The sequence below is a fragment of the Parasteatoda tepidariorum genome, chromosome 7 (genome assembly GCF_982258835.1).
Source record: "Parasteatoda tepidariorum strain Cologne lab strain chromosome 7, Ptep-v5.0, whole genome shotgun sequence".
NCBI classification, from domain to species: Eukaryota; Metazoa; Arthropoda; class Arachnida; order Araneae; family Theridiidae; genus Parasteatoda; species Parasteatoda tepidariorum.
In genome coordinates, this window is record NC_141761.1 from 58,479,524 (window position 1) to 58,500,980 (window position 21,457).

Consider the following 21,457-nt stretch of genomic DNA (forward strand, 5'->3'; position numbering starts at 1 on the left):
AACTTAATTTTGTAAAACAAGTTTTAAAATAACATGCTAAGAGTTTATGTAATGATGATCAGTTTCCAACCAAGTCTCTTGAATAATTAACCCAAGTGATGAACACTGTTTTTAATACCGAGTTGATGTTGGCCGTTTCAACTGTATTACAAACTATATCTTACGAAAATAAACAAACCTGGAACTTTAATAAAGTACAGCTATGTATTAAGATGTCAGTGGAAAACAAAACATCTAGTTCAATTTGTTATTTTTATTTATATATGTAAGGATACATGGTGAATGAATATATAAACGCTTTCAGGCGTGATTTTGTAAAGAATCTTTCAAATGACTTCATATTTAATATTAATTTACAAAATTGAAAGTGTGACTCGCTTTACTATGATTTAAGTTCTTTCCAAACACTTTCAATTAAATATAAACTTTTGCAATGAATACTGGAAAATCAATAAAATCATCATTAAACATATAACCTCATTAGACATATGTTGTAGGAAGGCTTTGGGGATTATAGGGCTGTCTGGCCAACTATGACGATGAGACATATGTTGTTGTCTAACCACAATCAGTTCTAATTAGTGAATCGATTGTTTTAGTAATCTTATTGTTTAGTACTCTTAACTAAGTTTAGTTTTATCTGTAATTCGAATTACCAATTGCGATTTAAAATCATTAAAAAAAAGAAATAAGAATAAGTATGTTATACTCGTGGAAGTAATGACTATTGTTTCTTTTTTTAAAAAAAATTTGAATTCATTTCTAAGTTTGCTTTTATAATCTCAGCTGTCTAAAATTAGATAATAATTGTCTACGCGACACAGAATCTATATTAATTAAAACTATGATAACATAATTTATAAAGGATCATTAAGGTATAGAACTTCTTTACTTTTTATCAGTATAAACAACATTATGGGCATTTTATCCATTATTGAACAGTTTGCATTTTGTTTTGAATATCTCTGCATCTTGTTTTGAATATCTTGAATGAAAATCTCTGCAAAAAATTTAACAATGCCATTCAAAAAATTAACAGAACATATTTTGCCCAGTCAATTGCATTTTGTTTGATAAGAAGACTATTTCCACTAAAAAAAAATAGTGCTGCTGAGAAAAGAAGCATAAAAAAATATCAAAATTTAATTTAGATTTAGTAAATAGCAACAAAAAAAAGCTACATATAATATTCAATTTTGCCTCATCATATATACATATATATTTTCCTCATATGGTTCTATAAATCAAAAATATTAACGGAAAAAAATGTTTAAAAATCATTTTATTTCTTCCTTCACAATAAAACTACAAGTACATTAGAGAACCAAGTATTTTAAAACTATTTATAAAATATACACACACACAAGAAATTGATAATATAGCACTTAATAAGACATAAATGATACAATAGCTAAAAAAACAAAAAACACTTAAATGATCAAAACATTTGCAACATTATACAAAATATAGTAATTAATAGTTTAAAAATTGTATAAAATGCATCGTAAATTATATACATTTCAATCCTTATTTCTGACTTTCAATCTTTTATTAGTTTCAAACTGCGGCGACTTTGGTTCCGTTAACTGCTTTTCACTGTGTTTGATTTCCACAACTTTATATTGTCGTACAGGGTTAGCTTTATGAACAAGCTCTTGCCTCAATCTAAGGATTTCTTTGCGTTCTTTCTCTTCTTCTAATGCTTGACGAGCAAGGCGTATCTTCTCATTCTCTTGTTCTTCGGCTTCTTTTTGGATCTGCAACTTCAATCTTTCAGATGCTCGTCTACCTGTACTCAACTCAAATTCCTTAAACTCTGCAAAAAATGACAGGGAAATTAGAATAAATTGAACAGATTAAATGTTAGAAACACAATGTTTTAAAATAACTAAGTACAAATTATTATACAAAAATAAAACTATTTATAAAAATATGAAAGAATTAGCAAAACTCAAAAAATATCAGTTTATCCAATAAGTAAAATCATAGAGGCTACTAGCAAGCAGAATAAAAAAATACTTAGTTTAAAAATGCATATAAAAGAAACACAAGCATAAGAAAATAGTAACATAGTACTTTATAAAATGATACAAGACATTAAAGAGTATGATACGATAGCTTAAAAAAAAAAAAAGAGAGAAAGAAAATACTTGAAGGTTTAAAACTTATACCTACATCTATCATCCCTTGCAATGTGAGATTAAGGGAATTCAATTTTTCAAAAATATTGCATAAATATGCTATTAAAAAATCTTCATCAACAAAGCATTCAACATCTTTATGATCTAACTTAAAAATATACAAATTTTCTTCTACAATTGGAAGGGTATATTTACAGAGATGCCAACTTGCTCCGGAAAGCTGATAAATATTTTCGAGTGGTAGTCTCTTAATGTATGATTCTTGGTTCAATAAATTCAATTTATAGGGTTTTTACATACCCCTACTTCTAAATAATTCAAAGGTTTAAGTTATAAGCCCCTTTGTCGCAGTTAAGCCGAGCTGAGCATTTTAAAAAGTCAGCAAAATTAACCAAAAATTAACCTACCGCTTTTTATAATATTCTGTCTTGTCCAGAGTAGTTGGTATCTCAGTTTTTAGATTCTGTTTGAGTTTTCTGTTCCACTCGTTCCAAGTTTAGTAGTTTGAAATTTTCTTTATATTCAGTTTTGTTTTCATATTCTTATCAAACATTTCCAAAGTCATCAGTTTTTTGGATAAATCATTTGGAATTTTAAAATTGGACCACACATCAATGAAATGTTCTTTCATTTCCTAAGGGACATTGAAGTTGATCGGTAATCATCACAAAGTTGTTCAAATGTTCTAATCGTCTTATCCATTGGTTGAAATAATTACTTAGTTCGTATGAAAAATCAAGCCAACTCGACAGTTTTTTCTGATGCTTTGAGAAAAACAGTTTGATTTTCTCGGGTGTTATTTTGAATCTTTTAAACTAGAGTTCTTTTAATTTACTGAAATCATCTGTGGTTTCTTCTTTAATTCTCCTACTTGTTTCCCCAATAATACCAAGAATAAATTATGCCATTCCCTTTCAAATCAGACTTTTGCAGAATAGTATGAAGTTCCAATTTCGGTTTAATCAGATCATTTTCTTCAGTATTGCAATAAGAACGTGCCATAAGATATCACTTTATTTATGCTTCTCATATTTTGTAATCTGGCAATCTTATTACGAAAATATTTAAAATAATTCTTGAAAGATTCCGGTATGCGTAAGTTCATTTTAATTCGCTCCTCACTATGTAGATTTCGTTTCGTGCACTGTTCTCTAATCTCTTTACATTTTATTTTCTGTTTTTTGCTTGATATATTAGTATGTTTTTTCGTATATATTTTTTACTTAATGTGTTCTAATTTTGTTTCAATTTTTTGAGTGCTCCTCACACTATTGTATTGATGCATTTTGCTTTGGCTACATTAATACAATATTAGAAAGCACTCCTTTTTGCGGATATAATCGTGTGGGCTGATGAAGAGATTATATCTTTTCTTTGTTTTGTTTTCCGAATTTTTAATTTTCTTTTACGATAATCAAAAATTATATTTTTTTAAATACTTTTGAAAAATATTTTTAATAATTTTCTTCTCGTCATTATTTTTTTTATTATTTTCCATACTTTAGCTTATACATACATATATATTACACACACACAAACACATTCATACTAATAGTTTAACAGATATAATTTAGTTTAAGTTTTACAAATATGAATGAGCAATAAAATAAGAAAGACAAACCTTACCTGCTTATCTTAATTACAAAAAAATTTTGCATCCAACTGAAGATATTACTCAAAATAAAATCATCCATCTATTCATTATGAATATTTCAATAATTGGTGATATAACTAATGATATCACAGATATTTACAATTATACAGTGAATAAATATCATCATCAAATACAGTAAAAAATGTAACTAATTAATGAACTGATCACAACAAAAAAATATCATACCTGCTGTATGTTTATGTTCTTTTTCTGGGACAAAAGGCTCCTTTTTCAATACTGTTGCTGGATTGGCCTTAAAAGATATGCTATTTTCTTTGAAGCTACAGCTCGTCTAAAAAATATATATATAAAATTGAGGGAGAATTTGTCAGTTATTTAAAGATTACAGACGGCACTTCAAACTAAATATTAAATTTCAGAACTTCAAATTGCAACTCAGTATTGAACTCGCAACACCCAACCATGTAGCCCACTTTTTAGGATTTTATCTTGAAATAGTATTTTCAGCAATGCCCAGTAATTTTCACCTTGGTTAAACAACATAGACAGCACCTGAACTGCTACTCTTATATCTCACAACTATGACTCCACATAAACCTTATTTTGATCACACCTCTAATTCAGAACATATTCATATTTTCGATAGTTTATCTTTTAATTGCAAAGGTAGGAATGCCACAAAAGTTTGACCCTGATCATATAACATGTGCAGCAACCAAGTCACAACTCAACTCCTTTCTCAAAACTTCCAAACTGCCAATGAGAATTGCTACTAAAAACGAAAATCTCAAATATATATTTACGAAAATCTTAAAGCTTTTCTGTAATAGAAACCTCATGACAGATACTAACTTAAGTAGCACATGAAGGAAAAGTTCTTAAAATTAAAAATAATATTACCACTTGGAGATATTATAAAGAAGCTGTGTTAAAAGCTTTAATTGATATTTTTTTTTATTTCTTTTTTAATTTTAATTTGCCATCTAATAGTAATTACATTAATTTACACATAAAAAGCTTTGAGATTTCACACTACAATTTTTGTGTTAAATTTATACAAAAATTATAAAAATAAAAATTATGAAAAAACTAGTAAAATTAAATTTATGAAAGAATTAGTAATATCATTACTTTTATTATATAAATAAAATTTCATTAACTGATAAATTGCTCAATCTTTATTGCATTTTTATGAACATTTTAAAAAGAACTTCAAAATACACACTAAATTTCATGCAAATCAGTAAATCCTGGTTTATAAATTACAATTTTGGAAGATAATTTCATATGAAATCATTAAAAAAAAAAAGGATTAAAAAAGAAGTGCACCTTTTGTAATAAATAACTAAATAGCATAACAGCATTTATTACAGTATTCTTCATCTAGTTTGGCACCACTGTAGTAAATTTGAATTAATTCGAGCTAAGGTAGTCAGAACAACTGGTCTATTTATAAAACAGCATTAAAGGATTCAGTAAAATACACTATACGAGAAAAAAATAGCTGTTAATAACTTACATCACGAGTTAAATTACGAGTATCCAAGACAAAGTTGAATGGCTGTGGTTCTGTTGCTGGCTTTTTCTGTACTTTTGGTAACCCTGAAACGTTTGGATCTGGCAAAAGCTGAGCTTTAAAAATATAAGGCTGAAAAGAGAGATGGATTTGAGAATAAAGAAAAAATGAAAACTAATTTATTTCTTTTCATTTTTTTGCCTTTTTGCAATTTGAGTACAAAAAGTATCAGGTTAACAACATTAACTGAGAAGAATTTAGTTCCATGACCCCTGATTCAGTTTTTTTCCTTAAACATGACAGCGATCAAATCTAATAATGATGTGACAGAATGATTAAATCGTAGCCTGATGGTTCGGCAATGCTTTTTTATTTATGCATATGATATAGTTTCCTTGAACAAGAAAACAAAAATTAATACTGACCATAGTGAATTGTGATTTTTTTTAAAAACAGAATCAATATAAAGCCAAAATGGAATATACAACAAACAAAAAAATCAAGGTTGCGCATTAGGTATCAATACAATGTATGTGATATACGGTGATATTAGGGTAGTTATCAAATTTGGAAGGTGGTAATAAATTCGGAATTTATTACCACAGTACCTAGATTAGGCACCTGCATTGGTATAATAGATTCTCATTACCACAGCATCTATAAAAGTAAAATCACATTTAGTTTAGCATTACTGGCATCAATAAGAGTTTGGTGATTTTTTACAGCCTTCGAAACAAGTACTGATATTACTTCGCCAAAAATGATTATAAAAATGTTGTTACCATTTATGTCCGAAAATTACAATTTATTAAATTAGTAATAGGTACAAATTAAAATAAATGAAAAAATACATTTTGTGTTAAAAATTTAAATTTGTAAAGAAACCGCACTTATTCAGATATTGGAAAAGTAAAACACTGCCATGCTGCTATTGACACAAACAATGCTAAATTAATTTTGGGGTAATAGGCACTACTTTCATTAATTGGTGTTTTTAAATTTATACTAATATTGGTACCAAGATACCTATCATAGATACTGACGAAATAGGCTTTTTATGGTCCAATAAAAGAGATAAGTAATAGAGGAAATTGTTGAGTATGGTAATTTTTGACTATCGACTATGGTTGACCATGAATAATAGCATTATATGAAATGGTACTGAATATAGTTAATCTTTACTTTGTTGGAATGAACTTCATAAAAATATGATCTGTTTAATCTAATAACGTAAAGATACAAGGAAGTGCAATAAATAATAATTTTAAAAAATGGATATGTTTAAGCTTAATTAGTTTTGTCAGTATATGCCTTTCAGTTTTGTGCATGATTTTGCAGCATTGATCAATATAGATTTATAGATTATTTACTATTTTGCAACCCATATGAGGAAAGGGTAAAAAGCTAGTTTAAAAATAAGGCATTTACAAAATAGCCCGTTGTGGACCAGTGAAGTCATAACAATCAAAACAGTTTAAACCCTACTTTAATTTTATTAAAGACATAGTGAACTAAACCTAAATCAAAAATATTTTACATATATGCTGCAAATATTATATATAATTTGTTGTAACTAGTCCTTTAATTAAGAAAAATTTTTATTGTTCTTATTACACTAAGCAATACTTAAAATATTATCATTTGATCTAAAATAGGACCCATATCAGGGGTCTGTCCAGACATTTTGTGAAAGGTCCGTTTTTTTGTGAAATTCTGAAAAAATTACTCACATTCTTTCAACCAGGGTCCGCTTTTATGAATTTGTGCAAATAGGGTCGGTTATTGCAAAAAAAAAAAACTTTTTCAAGGAGTTTTTAAATTGTAAAGACATACAATATTATGCTCAACACTGTAAAATTATAATTAAAAAAATAAACAATTGCTGCTTTTAAATTAGAGATGCAACATACAAATATTTGGTATTTAGCCTATACTGCTGAACGCAGAATATTAATTTCGGACGAATAATGGAAGAATCGTCTGCCGAAGACAAAACTTAATTCGCTTACATCTATCTTTCTTGTTTTCTGCCCTGGAAAGGGTTTATTCAATTAACAAAATAATATTGAAGATAAACAAATTTGCGAAGGGTCCGTTTAAAGGAAAAATCATTTTGTGAAGGGTTCGTTTTTAAGTTAAAATATTTTGTGAAGAGTCCGTTTTTATGAAAAGATATTTTGTGAAGGGTCCGTTAACGGACCCAAATTTCTTCTAAACAGACCCCTGCATATGTCATGGACCCAGAAAGCCCCCCTTTTTTCTCCAGTAGCTTTCTTCTGACAAAGATTGCGCATTTATAACATTAATCTTTACTTAACAAACTTTTATTAAATGAAATCTTAGACAAAATTTGAAATCTTAACAAAATAATTACAAATAAATTAATAGAAAATAACAATTAAAGATTTTAAAAGTTTTGCATTCATCAAAATTTAATAATCAAGGTTACCTTGTTCTCTTTTTCTATTTCTTCCCGTATTTTCTTATCTTTTAAAGTAAATCTTTTCTTGTCTGCATCATCAAAACTAAAAGGCTTTATCTGAGTGGGAACAGGTCGAACTAATTTCGGTTTTTGCTTGCTCTTTTTAGTTCGGTTTTCCTTAGGCTTACTTGATTCAGTAATTTTTCCTTTTTTGGCACTAGTTTTGTCATCCTGCAAAAGAGATGTTAAGGCTCACTTATACATGCGTCACTTTGAAGGGGAAAAGAATTACAAAATTATCTTCAAGTATAAGTTCCTCTTACATCAATTAATTGTAAGAGAAAAAAATGGAAAGAGGATGTAATGGAACTATTTATTCTAAGCATTGTTAGCTCTAGAGACAGGCATTAAAAAAAATTGCAAATAAGTAAAGGCCAGGTTTCTTAGGACAGGTCGGAGTTACAAAACATCAGCTTGAAGCAAGCGCTAACCCCTGATTGGTCAATTTATGAGTTAGACAGCATGTGTCATCGAATGCTCAGCTTGAACAACGACTGACGTCTAAATCAACTGCAGCTGGATTACAATGTAACGTCGACGACAGAAGCAGTGGCGAACAGCATCCAACAGATACAGAGCATTGAAATCAGCCAAGATTTTGATTTTAAAATTAAATATAGCTTCTTCCTCTTTTTCTTCATTTAACTAAGCTATAATGTGTTTTTTCTTGGATAAAGTCATTATTTGTTCTCTAGAGCACTGGTCGACAATAACAAAATCAATACAAATTCAAAAAAAATATTTGTTTACGTTATTAACACATGCGTAATGCAAGAGAATGTCTGCATTTGACCGACTGCTCGCGCTGAGCTAACAAAACAGTATTTTATTGACGTCAGTGGTACGTCAACTTCCCACTGACGCCCAGAGAAGGTGTTTGTCTTAAGAAACCAGGTCTTAATAGTCACAAGATGAAGTTTCATATAAAAATAAAAACAGAACATACCTGTTCCTCTAATAACTTTCGTTTTTCAACTCTTTTTCTAGTGCAGAATGCAGGTGAAATAGGCTCTGTTATTTTAATTTCTGGTTTTTCACCTAAACCCTATAAGTATAATATTTTATTTTTTTTATTTTATTAGAAGAAACAAAATTTAGTAAGAAATGTCAAAAAAAAATTTAGAACTTTATATCTATTAGTTTGGTTTTTGAATAAGTACTTTTAATATGCCAAATTACTATTAGTATGATTAGAAACTGTATAAACAATAATAAAAATATATAAATAAATAAGAACAAGTCAATTAAATTTACAAAACTTGGTTAAAACTAAGCAGAATATATAAAAAAAATTAATAACCCTTAAAACTAAAATATTGTGAAGTCTCAAGAATATCAAAATTAACAAACAGAAATAATTAAAATAATGCAATGAATAAATTTAAAATTCAATCAACCAAAAACAAAGCCTATGTACAAAAATGAATATAATTGATATTATTAATTCATTATAATGAAACAAAGGAAGAAATCAAAATAGGTCACAAAATCATGTAACAAAAAAAAAAACACTTACTGTAGGACCAAGAAGTATACTCTTTGGAACAGGACGAGCTTTGAATTCATATGATGTGTTAGACTCTTTATAGATTGATTGATCAACAGCAGCAGCTCTTTGAGAAGTTTTCAGATCAAAATTCATTGGCTTAGTGGATTTTTTCTCTTTCTCCTTCACAATGATATCTGGTTTATATACTCTGGGATCAATTGGATGTGCATGAAACTCATACCTATATTTAAATGTAAAAAAACAAGAAAATTAATTACTATGAATTTATAAGAAAGGATATAAACTTAAATTATTTATAATCCTTATAAAAAGAAAAGAAACATAGAATTTTTATTAAATACGAAACTTGACATAAACAAGCTTTCGTATATTTCTTAGTGATGATAGTTGACAACTTCATATACTAATGCTAAAAGACTTAAAACTTCTTTGACCCACCCTAATATATTGAAAAGCACTTTTTGGTGTTGACTTCTAGCCTTCTCCATAGTAAAATAAAAACAAAGTATCTGCAAGCTCATAATATTTTTGATAATAAAATAATTTTATTAAATACACCAAAACAGTTAACTATTTAATATTTTTATTTATTCTTGACAAAAAAATTACATTAAAAGATTTTCTACTGTCATCGCAATAGTCCATTTTTGAGGCGATAGTCAGGTCAAGTTCAGATCGTCTTTTTTCTAAAGTGGCAGTTATATCTTTTCTCTTTGGAAGCAGCATGCATAAAACCGAACACTGGCTATCTCCTACCTTGCATAAATCACGATTACACTATCTGCTTAGTATTTTCTTTTATCCTCACTGCAACCTTTTTTTTATGTGATGTATATGCACACACCAATGTATATGCACACAGCGTCTATGTTAACTAATGTACATGGGCACCAGCAAATATTACATACTCTATGATTTAATGGCTAGCACCTCCTAATATGTAAGCAAGGCTAAACGAAATCTAACATATGTCTGTTAGGGCTGGTTATGTCATAAAGTCATATGTTAGGATAATATATAAGTAGAGTGGATTAGATTTTTTTTTTAAATCAATGACATTTAGGAAAAAATCTAGGAAATAATTGGATTATAAAAGCAAAAAAAAAATTTTTTTATGTATTCCAGAAAATGTTTACGCTTTAATTTCTTCAAGTTGTTTTTCCTCTTCTTGTTCTCTGCTTAAAGTATAAATAGTATGATGCCTCTTAACAGCTTGAAGATTTGGTGTCCTTGGTCTTAATTTCGGCGGTGACCAATGCTTCTGTGGCTGAAATTCTAAAACAAAAATTCATTCATAAATAATCACATTTTCCATCTGTAGATATATCATTTTATGGTCACACTAAAGTATTCAAATGAAATTATCAAAAAGTTTGAACAATTTTATTTCATTACATAATTGTATATTTCGTATGAGTCACTGTAGATTTTATTATTATATAATGAAGAATTAAAGATAAATAAAAAGAGGAAAGGCAAAGATTTTGTGTGATTGAATTTTTCTTAAATTATGTGACAATTCTAAAAATTCCTTTTTAAAAGGGAATATTTAAATAAAAATAAATCTGCTAATGCAGTTTATTATAAGAGTTATTTATTACTAAATCACTATTAAAATTTTAGTTTAAATAGATCAATGCATTGTAAATTGGCTCTATGGCAGAATCTTTTTGGGCTTTCTGCGACAAACCTCTCTAGCACTATCTTTCTGCGAAAATACTTTTAATAATAACAAATATACATGTTACTAATTTAAAGTAACATAAAAAAAAACTATTTGGATAAAACAAATTGTATGCAATTTTTTCTTCAAATAAATGTGATTTTTTTTTTACTCTAATATCATGGGCATTATTCTCACATTTTGTAGGAGGAAAACACACTAATTATTTCCTCTTTAGCATTTTGTAAATCATCGTCACATTAAAAGCAAATAATTGATTTGAATTTCTACTATAATTAAATTGTGTAAATAACATCGGGACTTATTTTTTAAAAAGTCATAGCAATAACTGTCAAAAGAACGATTGAAATACCACATTCATTAACAAGAATACTGAAGCAAAACGAGCGCGCCAAAGAATAATTTCTCGAATTCGTGGTTTGAGTTTAGAGTTCAATAATTTTCTAAATATATTTCAAAAATTTGCAAACATATAAATAATAACTGAGCAATACAAAACTTCAGGATTTCGAAGATACAAAGCAAATATTTGAGTCAATAATTACTAAAAAAAAATCAAACAATACATATATTTGCGATGGAATCGGCATGAGTTGTGAGCAAAAAGGCGAAAACTCAAATGCGTGATTTAAAATTTTCATGCGCATCATTTTTGTTAAAAAATATTGAGATCCATCGGTTCCATTTCAACCAATTTTTTCTAAAAAAAGGTCCTTATTTTGTTATAAATCGGAATTTAAAACAAAATACTCACTCAGTGTGAAATTTTATTAAAATGTAAAATATATATGAATGAAAGATAAAAATGAATGTTGGAAAAATATATACATATGAATGAATGTTTGAAAAAATATATATATGAATGAAAGAACATGATATCTAGAACGGAACTACCTTTTCATCTTTCACAATTTTAGGTCCCCCCCCCCCCTTATATTGAAATTTTAGCTGAAACCAGTCACTATCAAATTGTTTTATTTGTAAATAAGAATCAAAAAAACATGAGCATTTCTTTACCCTCTGATGCTCGTGAATGGAATCTTTTGAAAAAGGTCTGTTATATAATATAGGTTGTTATATAATAATCCTGGAGGGGAAAAAAATCTTTTGAAAATCTCGATAGAAAAGAAAATCAAATTTGGGATGTAACAAGTCGTGATTACACCGAATATTCGGTCAAATAGCAACATTTCCTTTTTTTTTTTAAAATCATAAATGATTTTTTTTTTACCTAGAAATTAGTTTTAGTCCTTATTGAAATATGAACAAAAATTTGTTGTATTAATGGCATGGGATAAAGGGAAAAAAATTCCTATTTGTAAGGTATGACTCCTTTACAATAATATCTTACTAATTATAAATTTTAAACTTTTTTAGTATTCTAATTTTTTCTTATCACAAAAAAATCTTTTCATATTTAATGAAGAAAAGCGTGTTCTGGCCTCTCAGACCAGGTGCATACAATATAGGATGGCCTTTGCGGGTTAGTAATTCCTAAGGATGCTAGAAAGACAAATACTATAAGAATCCAAAGTCTCTAAGAAAAATTAAGTATACAAAAGGGAAAAATTCATTCTTAAAAAGATCTTTAAAGCATGTTTTAGAAGAACTATAAAAAGATTTGAGGAATGTAATGAAACTTGAAACTGTCTTATTTTTGGTCAATTTTATTTACTGTGAAAAAGTATCATCTTAAAAAGAAGGCACTGCCACCAATTCTTGTTATTTTTGGTCTTTCTATTTATTATGTTCTTAACCCTTAATTATTTTCAGCATTGGGTATTTTACTATATAATAATTATAAGGAACCTAATAAGGAGAATAATCTCAAGGATCTCAGAATACTATTATTTAAGTTTTGTTCTTGACTAATTTTGAGGGGAAAAAATTTAAAATGTAACATAGGTCGAAGATTAGCAAATATGGCTATTTAATTATTAAATTTAAAACAACTTTTTTTATAAGTGAAAGTCACATTGGAACACACATATCTGTAACGAAATCTTAACTTCCCCTAGTGTTGAGTAATATCAAAGCACAATAATTAACCGCACCTTTGTTTGCTGAAGAATGGTAACGCTCTGGAGTTTTCTGGAATTTCCTAATTTGCTCTGCAAGGGGTACATAAGATCCTCCTTCTTTTTTGCTTTTACTCTCTGTTAAATTGAAAGCCTTAACTTTGGTAAGACCACAAGCCTAATGAAAAGAAATTATTTTAATGTAATTATTTAGACCACAAAAAAACTATATTAACAGTTACAAATTAAAATATTTTATAACAACTATATTAGACAAGAAACATTTTTGCCTTTTCTTACTCACTTTTTTTTAAAATAAAAAATACTTTATATCTTTAAAATTCATAAATTGCTTACTTAAATGATCAATTTGTAAGGTTGACGTCTAAGATTTTACAAAGTGTCAGAGAAAATAATAAATAATAGATAGAATTTTCTGAAAAACTGTTACGCTAAAATCGTAGCAGCTGAACTAATACAACTTAGATAAATATAACTGAATTATTAAATTATTCAAAAAAAAAAAAAAAAAAATACAGAGAAACCGCAAGGAAAGCGATCAGCTGTTACAACCACTTTTACCATAGACTTTGTGTGGAAGACAAAAAGTATTAGCAAAACAAATAAGTAGATTAAAATGTTTGCAAGAGATGAAATTTCCTTTTTTTTTTTCAAATTAAAAAAAAAAGTTGAAATTTGGAAAAAAAAAACAGAAAAATTTATTAAAACAAGTTTTTATACTTGAAATAATTTTATTTAAATATTTTTTCTATTAATAAAAAGCTTAAATTATAAGGTATTAAGAATTAAAACTATAAAAAAAAAAAAAAAAAAAAAAAAAAGAATTAGAATTATATATGCGATTTTGCTCAGCTATGTTACGTTAAATTCAATCCTATCCCAGGTAAAGACGAACCTACTATTATCCAGGCACTATAAATTGTTTTGTTTTTTTCACCCATTCAGCTTGGTTAAATACTATTTAAATTTGTTGCAATGAATATTTTTATTAAAAAAAATTATAGTAAAAAAATGCAATTATGCTTGATGAAATTGTATATAAATTATTTTTTATATAAATTTTCATAATTCATATATTGGCAATTCTTGAGTGCAACAAATATCCAAAATATTTGGTTTCTCAACATGACATAGAAATAAAATAATCTAAAATGATTTTTCAACATCATCAGCACATTTCTGAAAATCAGAAATTTGGTATAGTTCCTTAATTAACAAATACCTATATATTATTTAATTACTCACTATTTAAAGATATTTACGTGCAATACTTATTTATCACCCTTTCTTAATATTCTCTACTTCCTACTTACAATTATTATGTTTCGATTATTATTTCAAATCAAAGCATTGAGAGCATTTAAGACTTCATTTCAACTAGACGGGTCTCATAACCTGTGTTGTTCAGATAAAATGATTAAAAGATGCCACTGGCCGAATTATGTCACAAGAGCATTATCATTTTCTCCTCTCTCTTTGCAAATGTAAGGCAAGGTGACAGGAGAAAGATTGATTCTTTAGTAGTATAATAACTTAACAATATTTTTAGTTATGGATAAGGCAAAAAATTTACATGATTCAAAAATGGTGAAAAGTTGCTTTTTTATTTATTTATTTTTGCAATTTAAAGCAAATAGTTTCTTTTTTCTTCCAAATTTAAAAAAAATTAATGTAAGGTTTGAAGAGATAGAAAGGGCATTTCAGGGCAAAAAATTACTGTCCACGTCTGGTTACACTAGTTTCTGTTTTGGGGAGAATGTACATAATGTTTTATTCATAGAAGATACATGAGGAATTAAAAATATGTCCGTATTGAGAGGCGTTCATCTTCCAGGAGTGTCCATAACAAGAGGTTTCGCTGTAGTTATTCATAAAACCAAATATAAATAAATATGGCTAAATATAAATTATGTTCAGTTATAAGAGTTACATATGTCACTCTTATTTAAAAAATCTGCCAATTCAAGATAATTTACTTACGAAGATAAATTAACTGTTGTAAAATAAACGTTTTTATCTTCATAATATGCTTGCAAGCAAGCATGAAAATTTCTCAAAACATGTATGTAAAAGATAAACACTAAATAAATGAAGCAGGGTGATTTACCTTGCAAAAATGGGCGATTAAAGCCAGCATAGGGGATTAAATAATTGGCTTATGTTTATTAGCGAAAGGACTGCATATATTTCGTAAGAAAATATATGTATTGCTCAAAACATTTTTAAAAAAATAAAAAAGGCAAAATGTAACATTTTAAAAGCATTTTTTAATGTTTTTGATAGTTGATTTAAACTTAGAAGTTAAAAATGTTTTATTTAATGATAAGTCCTAATACCTACCATATTCGCATCCATAACTTCGTGAAAAAATTGGTGGTTTTTGTTCAGCAAAATATAGATTTAATAATAAAGAAAAAATCAAAATAGAATAATAATTAATGAAAAAACTTAAAAAGTATTGTTTGAAGTAATATTAAAAAAAATGTTAAAGGATGTTGAAGAAAAGATTGGTGATCAAAGATATGAAACAAACAATTCTATACTTACCTTAATCAAAACATGTTAGAAATTTCTATGTAAACATTACTAAGTGTTTAACAATTAAAACACATCTGAGAAAGACTTGTAATTAAAAAAATTGAAATTTTGAATCACATAAAATTTACTCACAGCTGCATGAGATGCCTGAGTTGTTGCATGTTGCCTGAGTTGAGATGCAAAATCTTTTTCTTCTTTAACTGAAATGACAGCATCCTTGTTTTTCAATCTGTTATCAGTTTGAAAATGAAAGGGTTTTGGAATGGTAACATCCGTTTTCCTCTTTGATGCTCCACTCCTTGTAGTTCGAGTATGCACCGGAAACTCTTCTTCGCTTGGCTCAACTAATGACCTGGGGTAAAAACGCTTCCATTTAGATAATCTTTAATGATATGATATCCAACATTAAGATAACAACATTGAATGTCAGCTCAAAGATTCAAAATCTGGCATAAAAATTTTATATTAGAAAGAGTAATCCTAATATATGGACACTTTTTAAAGGTCATAATGAACAATTATTTTTAATCACAAATAGTCTGATAAGTCGATTTTTAAGACATTATTTTGTGAAGGGTCTGTTTTAACCAGGGCTGGGTTTTTGACATGACAGTGGTAAAAACAGTCTTTTTACCGTTAAAAACCTACTGTTTTCTTTAATTTATGGCATATAGTGGACAATATATTATTTTCTCATAATTGTCTTTTTAAATGAATGTTGTAAATGATTGCTATTGATTTTGCAACTATATACATGTATTCTTATAGAAGGATATACATTCATATAAAAATATTGTAATATACTTATTAAAAATAGTGATACTTACTTTTACCATTATAGCTTGATTTGCAAAGGATTAAAAATTTTGCACTTCTTAATTGTTAGAAATAAACAAACAAAAAAGCTAGGAACTATTAATAAATTCAAGAACTCAAAAGAAGAATTTAAAATTTGGCATTTCTTAAATATTAGAAATAAGCTAAACAAAACTTTCAAAACTTGTAACTACGAACAAACTCTTAGTCAAGAACGACTTGACATTCTTCAGTAATGTAATATGCCAAACAAAATTATGCTTGGAAATGTTGAAAATTTTGTTTAGTATCCTAATATTTTACTTCACATAGTGTGTTTTGATATAATCATGTTGGGAAAATTCAAGAATCTGTTCTTAAATGTCTTTTAACAACTTTTTTTCTAATTTTATTGCCTAAAAATGAATTAATTTTAAATTATAAACAGTTAAACTCAAATAAAAATAGAGTTTTACCAAAACTATGGGTTTTTGACATGACGGTAAAAACCACGGTATGAACCGGTAAAAACAGTCATGTTTCAAAAACTTGCCAACCCTGGTTTTAACAATAAAAAATTCTGTCTAAAGTCTGACAAGAGACCCAAATTTCTATTAAAATGACCAAATAGATAATCTTTAATGTTTCTTACTCAACAATACTCAATTTTTTTTTACCCTAATCCCGAAGTGAAATTACTTTCTTAATAATAATAAATCTACAAAAGCTTTTCAATTTAAATCTTTAAAAAATATCTTATCTCTATTGTGATAACAAAAAATTTGTTATAAATGATTTAGCACAAATGAAACCTAAAAGAAATATAAACTTACGCTTCGTCTTCTGCAAGTGTCAAATCACCTTCTAATTCTCTGGAGAAAAAAATAAGTAATAATTTTTTAAATTTTATTATATATTTTGGATATCATAAATATGCAAATAATTATAGTAGGAAAAAAAACTCAACTGATTCATTGATTCGGCTGACATGTCTGAATCACTTTGATCTGAAAAATAAAAATTTCTTTTAAGAACACTGCAAAAATAATTATAATAATAATGATAAGGATTATGACCAAAATACATGTTTTAAAAATGTTGAAAACATGAAATAAAAACACATTTCAGTATATGCAGTCAAACCTCAGTAATGTCGGCTAGAAGAGGGGACAGAAAATTTTTCATGTTAAAAGTGGTTCACATTATCAATTCATAATATTTTTTTTTTAAATGAAAATCATGTAATACACAGACATTTTCCTACTTACCAAAAAATTGAATAGAGGTGTATTATTGCTGTAGTTTGTTATGCATATGTGTTTTTTTTTTTTTTAATTTTGCAAATTGGTGAAACAAAAAACACTTATCTTTCAATCAAAAACAAACATACTACAAGCATACTTCAGTAATACATACTGTTCAATTTTAAACCAAATCCAATGAATGCTTTTAGAATGATGATTTATGTAAAGTGAATGTTTGTTTAAAGTACTGAAATCTAATTGTAATATTTTCCATGAAAATGGAGTCTGTGTAAACACTATTTTTCATTTCAACAGTTAATTTTCAAAGGTAAGAATTGGATGCAATTATTTGTTTATTTGAAAATTATATATTTAGCACAATTTAAAAATTCAAATAAAATGCTTAAATTATTAACCTATACAGCATCATGCAGTGTTACCTACCCCTAAGAGTTTTTAGAAGTGTGGACTACCCTGCCTGCCCTTTTACGGAGGTAAACTTATCCTCCTAGCCTTTTTTACAAAAATGTTATCCCCCTCCCCCTTTTTTTTAAAAAAAATTATCATCTTTTATTTTAAGGAGAGATTGTAGTAGCAGAAACCAGGAACTTCAGATTGCCTTAACTACTGTAAAATTATTTTTAGGTTAAGTTAATATGCATAAAATATAATTTCTCATATTTATTTAAGTATTTTAAATTCTGTTCTGTAGGGCACTAATCAAGCTAAACATAATCAGGGGTCTGTCTAGGTTTTTCTGAGAGGTATACCTATTTTGTGAAAATTTAGACATAATTTGTGAAAAATAAAAATTATATTAAAAAAAATCAACACAAAAACATAGATTTATCATTTCTTAAAGATACAGAAATAAAATTTTAAGATTAAAGTATTTAGTAAAACAACCGTTTTTCTTAAAGTTGAATTTGTGAAACTACCGTTTTTCCTAAAATTGAATTTGTGAAGGTACCTCTAAACGGTAGTAAATTCGGCCTGGACAGAACCCTGATAATTCATATAACTTGCAAGATTAGTGCCTTTCAAAATTGAAGGAGCCCTTGTTTTGCTTTTGAAAAAACTCTATACCCTTTTTTATTTCAGGGAGATCGCTTCATTATGGAGAATATTCGATCAAATCTAGTGCAATTGAAAGCATTACAAAGAAAGTACACTATTCATATTTTATTAAAGAATAAACTTTACGAAACTTTCAAAAGCTTAGAAATTTTCTCTTGAGTCCTTCTTATTCTAGAAAAGATAAATTTCATTTCAGAATATTTAAATGAAATTAAACTTTAGCTAACTTCACTTCCATTTTTGCGACATCTTAAGAGTTTATTAGGACACTTCAGGACGCTAAAGTACTTTTCTCTTGTACAAGATTTTGTTTCATATGATTCCTCCTTATATTTGTGCATCAAACAGCAGGGGTGCGCAACCAATGACCCACTGATTGTTGATGAAAGGCCAGATTTTATTTTTTACACTTTCATTGTGAGAAGATTACATTACAAGTTAGAACTTATTTTAAAATGACTTTTTATGTGAAGTGATAGGACAAAAAGAAAAAGAAAAAACATTTCTTTTATGGTATTTTTATATTAAAAAAAGGAATTTTTTTTTAAAAAGTATGTTGGGTTTTTATGAACAATATTTATGAACAATAAAGTATTATAATGAACAATTAATTTATACTATATAGTATATTTAAAAATTAAAAGTATTCAATTTTCTTAAAATATTACTGATAAATTCCAGGTTTACTGATAAAATAAATTAGTGCTTCTGTTTATATAAAAATTGTGTCATTTGCAGATAACATGTCGAAATACGTGTGTGGCTCTTTGCTACGCAATATCGTCCTGCGCTGTGCAAGTGGCACTTTACTCAATATCGAAACCCTTTTGAAAAAGATACTTATAAAAATTTAACCAGTTGAGAATAATCCCAACAAAGCAAATATTTGTAATACAGAACTAAACCTATAAACACAGATAATTTTACCATTGTGTAACTATTATTTAAACAGTGGATTTTTTCAAAATGAAACATGAATAAAAGGCAAGTGTTTTTAAGGGATGGTGGCTTATTTTATATATATAAAGAAGAAAAAAAAGGCAAGAGGGATCATTTATAAGGATCAAAAAGCAAACTGGACAAGTCGCCCTTCAAAAAATGCTAAGAGAGATCACTAATAAAAGCTTAAGTTATATTTAATACTAAAGAAAAATAAATATAATAACATTATGTAAGTCTATTTACTTATAAAGATTCTCAAAGATTTATTTTGAAATGAAATAAAAAGTAAATTCTACATGCAGGGGTCTGTACCTTCACAAGTTAAAACTTTAGGAAAAACTTTCATAAAATACTTTTTTAAAATAACTTTTAATTTTCAAAAATTATGTTTGAATTTTCACAAAATAGGTACCGCTCAGAAAAACCTAGTACTTTGACATGCATAACACTATCAATGATTTAAATTACGAAAACTTGCGGATTTTTTGAAAATAAATGATTTAGAACATTAAGACAAAAACTAATGGTTAAGAAAATTTGCTACACTTCTGATTTTAAGAAGAGAGAACAAAACATTATCTTTCTAAAGGAACAAAAAAATTCAAGCTTTTAAACAAAATCACGCATCTTGAATAGATAGAAAACACTGTAAAAGCAAGACTACTTAGAATTCACAAGAAATAATTTAATTTTCTCCAAAAAGAAACTTCGGAAGATATATAAGACAGTAAGAAGTTTGAAATACTTTATGCAATTAGTGGGCAGTTCCTCAGATCAAGCATTGGCAATTCAGAATTTCAATCAAATTTCATCCAAATTTAATTTTAAAAAAAAAAAAGATAAATTTGCAAAGTCATGTAATCTAATTATGGCAATCTAAAAATCAGAATCATTCTATGAATTCTTGCAATCTGAAAACCTAGAAAAATGCAAAGCCTCAAATTTTGATTCATTAATGAACCAAAAGTTGAGGCATTGCATTGATCTACAAATTAAACAGTGAACTAACATAAGCTTTCCAGTGACACATAGTAAAGATGGGACAGGCTCAGCCAAAGCCTAACATGGGCTCGTTTACAGATAAAGGGTTCCTGGTTCAGATTTATGATAACATATTTACAAATTTTTTTTACTATTTTTAAATTAACTCTTGGTTCAGTTATTAAGATTGCAAATAGTGATAAAAAAAGGCTTTAAGGACTATTTTTCTTGTTTAGACAAAAAGGCTGACCAGCAAAGATCGGATGTGACATCTAAAAATTATCAAAATAAATGATTTAAAAACATTATAGCAGCATTCAAATGCCGAAAATTGTCTAATTCAACATAAGTATCACATAACATAATTTTTATTGTTATTCTGTACATTTAATATTGATATATAACCAACTATTAATCATATATTATCCAAAAATCAATATGACAATAAGGGAGTACCAAAAAAAAAAGACAACAATTTTTTAACAGTTGTTTCATTACTTTGAAATAAGAAAAACTAACCATAATTCAGTAAAGAATTCTGAAAAGATTCTGTGCTGAAGCGGATGAACTGAGGACAATTTATATCATCTAAATCCATTTCTAACAAATATAAAACCGATGTGATAGAAAAATGAAGTTATTAAACTCACAAAAATAAATACAAGTGTTAATTTAAGACCACACTATTAAACAACTTTTCAAAATGCACTCAACAGACCAGCTTAGAAAGAGCCAATCACGTTGCTGATGCCCGAAACTAGCCAATCATTTTTCTTCATTTTAATTTTCTAAATTTATACGTTTCTGGCTTTTTATTTCTGTTCAAAGCATGGTCAAAAGATAAAATTTAAAAAAACTATAATTGTAAAACCGACTGTAAATATATTTGTAAC

General features: G+C 27.5%; 1 protein-coding gene across 1 annotated transcript; it reads right to left on the reverse strand.

Annotated features, from left to right (window-relative positions):
• Positions 1-1,265: 1,265 nt before the first annotated feature.
• LOC107453809 (targeting protein for Xklp2) lies at positions 1,266-21,354 on the reverse strand. The gene is made up of 12 exons (XM_016070767.4): positions 21,084-21,354; positions 17,288-17,327; positions 17,154-17,192; positions 15,658-15,877; positions 13,003-13,144; positions 10,401-10,539; positions 9,271-9,484; positions 8,701-8,799; positions 7,722-7,925; positions 5,276-5,404; positions 3,982-4,087; positions 1,266-1,816 (listed from the first exon to the last, which is right to left on the reverse strand). Exons 1-12 carry the CDS (start codon positions 21,160-21,162, stop codon positions 1,521-1,523), a joined length of 1,707 nt encoding a protein of 568 aa, XP_015926253.2. The 5' UTR covers positions 21,163-21,354; the 3' UTR covers positions 1,266-1,520.
• Positions 21,355-21,457: the final 103 nt, after the last annotated feature.